The sequence below is a fragment of the Sinocyclocheilus grahami genome, unplaced genomic scaffold, assembly GCF_001515645.1.
Source record: "Sinocyclocheilus grahami isolate Dianchi unplaced genomic scaffold, SAMN03320097.WGS_v1.1 scaffold95.1, whole genome shotgun sequence".
In the NCBI taxonomy this organism is placed as follows: Eukaryota; Metazoa; Chordata; class Actinopteri; order Cypriniformes; family Cyprinidae; genus Sinocyclocheilus; species Sinocyclocheilus grahami.
The window spans coordinates 514,043-521,203 of NW_015505274.1; the positions used below are offsets into that span (position 1 = coordinate 514,043).

Here is a 7,161-nt window from a genome sequence, read left to right on the forward strand (position 1 = left end):
TTAATACCTTGTAAATAAATTTTTTTCACATTGTCTTTTGACACTTTTTATGCTGACAGGTTATATCTATATATATATATATACTCTTGGCTTCTTTTTCTTACAATCCATCCTACTATTTAAGTCGCTTTCTGAACACAAATTTTTAAAAGGAACACAAAAGATACAGCAAAAATTAAACATGGCAAGAAGAATAGCAAACCCATCACTAATCTAATCTCTTTTTCACGTATAAGGTTCATATTACTGTGAGAAAAATAATACAATCATGTGAAACGTAGTACTAAAAATGTTCATGCAAATCTTTGCGAAAATCAAACTACATACAGTCACAACAACACGCTGCAGTTTTTTAAGAGTGCCTCCAACAGTCAGTGCCTTCGGTTCTTTAGTTGATGTTAAATAGTTTTGATTGCTCTCGATACAAAGGACATAACTGGGTAACTAAATGACATCTTTCTTACGTCACACTTCTTTGCCTTCTACCATGTAACTAAATCATGTTCGTAAAGCTGTACAAGTACTGAGAACACCGTGAAAAATTATTTGATTAATTAGTGTTTTTGTTTTGCAGTTCAAATATCTAAATATACCTAAAAACCAAAAAAATTTACTTGAAGCAAAATTGGGTTTGTTTTTAGATAATATACAGTATATATATATATATATATATATATATATATATATATATATATATATATATATATACATATATATGTAATAGTGTTTTAAGAATATATCTAACAGAATTTTGTTAAATTTATGCTTAAAAACAAGAAACATTATTTTACGCAATTTTGCTTCTCAAGTAAATTGATCTTGTTTTAAGAATGTTTCAAAATTTTTACTAGATGATAAGACAAAAATACTAATTAATAATTTTTTTTGCAGTGATAATTCAAACACAGTCATCTAAGAAAAGCCTAAAAAAGAAAAAAGACCTTTTGGCAGCTGTTCGTTATGTTGCCATTAACTATTACTTTTGATACATTTTAATGTCTTCTTTTACTGAACAATCATCAGGCATTACTCTATTTTTCAGTAATAAACTCCATCAGTGCTACTGTATATCTCAAAGGGATGGAGAATGTCACTTTAGAGTTCCTCAGAGCGAATGACGTGGAACAAGGTGACGTTATACAGCACCTGGTGTCCATTGTTCCATGCGTAAAGGGCTCTGTCCCTAGGGTTATAATCCAGCATGGAGATATGGGAATACTTGTTCTGTAAAGGGATGTCGATATATTCGTAAGTAGAGGAGTTGGTGTGGAAAGCATAATAGACCTTTGTCCCTCCTGAGTATCCATTGGTGACATAAAGCGTCCCGCAGATCATGAAGGCCTCGCCTGCGCTCCTCTTTGGGTGGTTGGTGGTGTAGCTTTTGATGACCTGCAGGTTAAGTGGGTTGATCTTGCTGATGACAATGTTCCCTGCATTCTGATTGGTGGCATAGATGGCCCAAAGCCCACCTTCGTCCACCATTAGGTCAATGTCGGAGTGACCACCCCAGGAATAATGGTAACGGTTGTTGTAGCCGGCGTAATCCAGCTGACCGGACTTGCTGATGGTGGCTGTCTTGAAGTCAAATTTGATGATGGTGTTGCTTTGGAACTTATTGAAGTAGATGGAGCCGTTGTAGACCACCTGCCCTGTGCCCGACCAGGGGTGAGGAAGTCGATGTGAGGTGAAGTTGTCTGAATACATGAAGTCGGCCATGGACTTGTATTCCCGGACAAAACGGTTGTTGTGGTAACCGTCCATGTACCACACCTGGTGGTGGAAAAATGAATGACATCAGCGTTTATACGCTTTACATTGCAAATGGAAATGGAGCTGCACTTTATTTGACGGTATGTGCACTTGCATGTATTTACCTAAGAAAATACAGGGAAATATAAGGTAACTACATGGGTTAAGGTTATAGTAGGTTCTCGAGGGTTAAGGGTAGGTTCACGTTTAGTACCTAGTTATTACCTATGTATTATGCACATGTGGAACGGGACAAGAAAATGCTACCGAAAATGGTCTTGTTTGTTTTTTTTCAAAAGTACATCAAACATGTTTTTGATATTTTTGGGGGCATACAGTCAAAAAAAAGTCAGAGTGATACAACTGTCCTGATATCATGAAGAAAAAAAAAGACTCAATAGAAGAATGAAATTCTTAAAGAATACCTTATTAAGCAGTTTAGTATAATTTTTCATTATTATTTTGTAGAATAAAATAATTAAACTGCTTCACTGCTTATTAAAATTTGAAAAACGTCTGTCCACCAAATAAAAGTCAAGTGGTGTGACCAAAACAAAACAAAAAACAAAACTTGACTGCATCAAGATCAATAAACCTCTCAAAATATCAGATAGTTTGACCGTTTTTTTTTTTTTTGACGAGGCAAAGTTAGTTCTGGTTGTAAAATGTCATGTGTTGTGACTCTCCAAAAATGTTATGATATTTATCAATTAATAATTCATTATATTGAAAAGTACCTTGAAAATACCTTGAAGTATATTTCAATTTATTTAAAAAAAATTATGATTAAATGTGTGCAAACATGTATTCATTGAAAGGAAAATATGTTATTACTTTTTCGCCACATGACATTCACTTGGCACATGCAATTTTTTTCCTTTTCTTTACTGTGGATGCTCTTTTATGTCATTGATCCCTTTACAGTCAAGGTCAGCACGCAATCTCAGTCTTTGGTACTGATGTATTAAATTTATTCTTTTACTTGCCTATTATCCTATCCTTGCTCTGAACTGATTTCATAAAACCCAATTCATAAAAAGCATGTTTTTACACTGTTTGACCCTTTTCAGTGTATATTCACTGTTAAAATAAATACTAAGGCTATCAGAGGCTTCATGCAAGGGCAACTCTCTGGCCCTTCATCAGTCATTTAAGGCTCAGACAGATCTGCAGGCCAGATGCCTTTCTGTTTCTGGGCTTTTCTACTGGATCGATCCATCTCAAAGGAGCTAAAAACTCCACCGCTTCACCTTCAGCCATCCTCTTTGAAGTTGTTGCATTAATATATGATGGGTTTCATGGATTAGTTGTCACGCAACTTACTCACTACTGACATCTAACAAAGATGGATGTGCTAGATTTGTTCAAGAAATTGGAGGAAGACAAAGGCCCCTGCTAAAACAGTTGTACAAGATTTAGCTTTTTAGCACAGAATACTAAAGTTTGTCTGAAAACAAAGATATGAAACCAACAGAAATATGCCAGCATTTGTGTGCGGGAAATACTGGTGCAGGAATGAACAGACATCATTCAGCTCTTACTGGGAATGATTTTGCTGCCACACTAATGAAATCTTGCAAGATTTACACCTATCATTTGCATCTTAATGTGTGCCAGTAATTTAATAAACCACACTCTTTGCATGTTTAGGAGAAAATATACTGCAGGGACAAAAAGAGTGCTGATAAGACGAAGTCAAATACATTTTAGCTAGGAAGAAAAAAAAAAGACAAAAGCAGTTGTGATTAAAATGAGGGGTGTGAAGTGATTAAAGCTGTTTTTCTCTTACACAAACAATCCAGAGGAATTCAGCTAAGACAGTAAAGATGTGATGAACTCACCCTCGTATCACCGTCAGGGGCAAGTGGATCAGTCATCCAGGATCCATATCTTGATCCAGATGTCTTTATGGTTATAGCATCACTTATTCCTGTCAGCTTCCCACAAGCTGATAACAGTAAAACATGGTAACAAGTAAAACTCAACATTTTATTATCATAATTTCCTCAAACTCATGTTCAACGTTCTTATTCCATAAAACATTAAAAGAGATATTTTGAAGAATGTTCATGCTGCTCTCTTCCATACAATGAAAGTGAATGGTTACCAGGGGCTGTCATGCACAATAAAATCAACCTAAAATTAGTCCATAAGACTTGAGCCACATAACAGCTTTATGGAGAACCCCCCCCTGAAAATAAGTTATTCACTTATTTGTATGCATCACACCAGGTTTAACGTTGATGATACCAAATGTCATTTGTTCTCATGTGTCTCATAATTGTTCTCATGTGTCTCATAATTGTTTGTGATGTGCCACATTTGAATATGCATATTCAAATCACAAGAATAACTTGGAATAGTGCACGAGTCATATGGACTACTGTAATTGCAGTAGTCTGGTCACCATTCGCTTTCATTGTGTAGAAAAGAGCAACATGAACATCCCATCTGACATCTCTAAGAAAAAAAATAATAATATGGATTTATAATGGTGTGAGGGTGAGTAAATGATGACAATTTTAATTTCTGGTGAATTCTTCCATTTCCTTTAACATGCTGCTCCTTTGCTTCTTATGAGTGAGTGATATGCTGTTAAACTTCAATGTTTTGCACTGGTAAATGGGCATGTGGTGAATGGGGGAGGCGTTGGAGTTCCTGTCATATTCTGGCGTGTGTTAGGCACTCAGGCAGAAGTTTGCAGGCATCAGTGAACCTCTCATACTCTGTTTTGACACAGTGTCAGACAGACGCACTGGAGCATAACTTGTATAGTCATCTGCAATGTTGTAAGAGTCCTCATACACAAAGAAGTGTGTTCTTCTCTCATTTATCCTTCTTTCTGAACTGCTTTTTCTCTATTATTCTGTCACTTTATGTCTTTCGGAGAACTGATGCTGTTTCCCTTTCTCTCACTTTTCTTGCTGTTCTGGCAGTCCACTGCATGGGGCAAAGCAACTGCTTTTAAACGAAATGTACATTTATAGATACTCCTCTGTTTCCCATGATTATTTTTCCAATATTCTATTCTTGGCGCTGAAATGCGATCATCATGCTGGTTTATGTAAAACCTCACCGTAGCCAGTTCTGGAGAAAGAACTGTTTTGTATTTCACTGACCTGGCTATCTGGTGTCATTACACGGCTCTCCAGAATACTTGATTCTGATTGGTCAATCATGGAATTCTGCGGTCATAATGACGTGAAACTGTATACCTGACATTGTCCCTGGCAACCAGTCTCCATGCTGTTTTTAAGTCTCTCATTTCCCTCTGCGCTCTCTTTCTTCTCACATGATAAAAAACTCAAATCAATATTTCATGTTCATGTATTTATTTATTTGGTGAGTCAGCCAGTCATTGTAAAATAAACCCTTTCAGGATGATATAAGAACTTTCTGTTTTACATCTCAGTTTATTTTGTGATTATGACCAGCTGACTGCCCATTATCACATATTTATTTTATATTGCACTCTTATTTCAAATTACAAATCACTGAGCTATTTTCTTTGAAACAGAAGCTTTGGCATACAATTACTGCTATCAAATAATACTGATATACCCTACATTAAAGTGCAAAGCCCTTGAACAGACTGACCTCTATACATATATGATTACTCATAATCTGCTAATATTGACCTGTGCAATTCCATAATCCCTTTGGGATTGAATGAGTTGCAATTTATTCACCCAATTCTCCATTTCAGACATACTTCTGCAGACAAAACCTACATACAGAGATTCTATGGCACATAATATTCACAGTTACCAGCCTGATTGTTGTCTCGGCACAGGTGGTCAGTCTTTACACCAGACTTGATGGCCAAATGTTAGCTAAATAGTCTGTTACAGGCGATAAATTGCAGTTCTATTAGTGTATTTATGTGATAACGTAGTGCATAACCTTTTCTAGGATCGTAAAGCAGTCGTACAACTGCAGTGGTGCAATGTAACGAAGTAATACAGTACTTAAGTATTTTTTGTGAGTATATGTACTTTACTTGAGTTTTTATATTTCAGCCAACTTTTACTTTTACTCCACAACATTTCCTAATTAAAATGTATACTTTTACTCCGATACATTTCCCCGAAGCATATTCGTTACTTACTACAAAATAGTCAGAAGTCAGAAGAACATGGACTGCAGGAAAGCAGGTTTGACGAATCAGTGGCCTGATGTCTGCAAGTTAGACTCATGCTCACGTGCAAAAAAGTGCGCGCACAACTGCGCATGATTCATTTTCCACTCAAGTCGAGGCTGGGGTGTGCGATACAGCATCGTCTGCGATAATATGGTAAGTGTTGTTGTAATGATGTGCGATCGGACATTATCAAGTAGGCTATATCACCAGATCACAGACAGAGTGCACGCACGTTGATTTATTAGTCTATTAAAACTCAAAATTCAAGGCATTCTAAATTGTAGACGGCAAAAATGTTTCTGTATTATTTTTATATTTATATAATTTAATATAGTTAACTTAATCTATATCACACAAAGAGTACCGTTTTTCTGCAGATATCAGCATGATAACACATTTAATAATAATTTTATACAAGTTCAATAAAGCAATAAGTGACTTACATTTTAGAGATAATATTGCTTGTTTTTTCTAAATTTTGCCAACGAAAATAGTTCCAAACAAAGATCACAGCAGTTTTGCATCTCTGAGCAATGGACGGTGTTTACTTATTGAATGAATCAGCTTTTTGAATGAATCGGTTGATAAAAATGATTCAGTGATTCACTCATTAACACAGTCAAATGCTTTGTTCCTGAATGAATCAGCCGTTTTGAATGAATCGGTTGAATCTCAATGACTCACTCATGGACAGTCACTTGCTGCCACCTACTGGCGGTTTTAATTTCACATTTCGACTAATTTTTTCATGTTTTAATTTATTTTAAATATCAGTATTCAACATTTTATGTTAAAAACAAAACATTGGGCCTATTTATGCATCTGTAACTGGAGTTTAAATGCATCCATGTCCCCTCTGAGATACATAAACTGTGTAAATACATCTAAATCCTATTTCAGAAGATTCCAGAAATGTGTTCTTATGTTGGAATGAAAGACACTAAGTACCAGATTAAGTGCTTCTTATTCTTACCCAAAAATACGAAATGGAAGAAAGAGTTAAAACTGAACACAATCTTGCTACTCAAGCTGTGTATGAACATTTTTTATATATATATATTTATTTACTTGTACTATTACTTTCAATACTTAAGTACGTTTAAGATTTAAAAAATACTTTTCATACTTAAGTACAATAAATATCACATATTTTAAGACTTTTACTCAAGTACTATTCTAAACGGTGACTTCAACTTCTATACCAGTCATTTTCTGGTAAGATATCTGTACTTTTACTTGAGTATGGCTTTCAGGTACTTTATACACCACTG

General features: G+C 35.3%; 1 protein-coding gene across 2 annotated transcripts in view; it reads right to left on the reverse strand.

Annotated features, from left to right (window-relative positions):
• Positions 1-864: 864 nt before the first annotated feature.
• Positions 865-7,161, reverse strand: part of LOC107587661 (noelin) — a 27,207-nt gene continuing 20,910 nt past the window's right edge. For both annotated transcript variants that reach the window (XM_016275520.1, XM_016275519.1), the window contains exons 5-6: positions 3,591-3,697; positions 865-1,770 (exon numbers count right to left, since the gene is read on the reverse strand). In XM_016275520.1, coding sequence (XP_016131006.1) covers positions 1,096-1,770; positions 3,591-3,697 — 782 coding nt within the window. In that variant the 3' untranslated portion in view covers positions 865-1,095. The remainder of the gene's footprint in view (positions 1,771-3,590; positions 3,698-7,161) is intronic.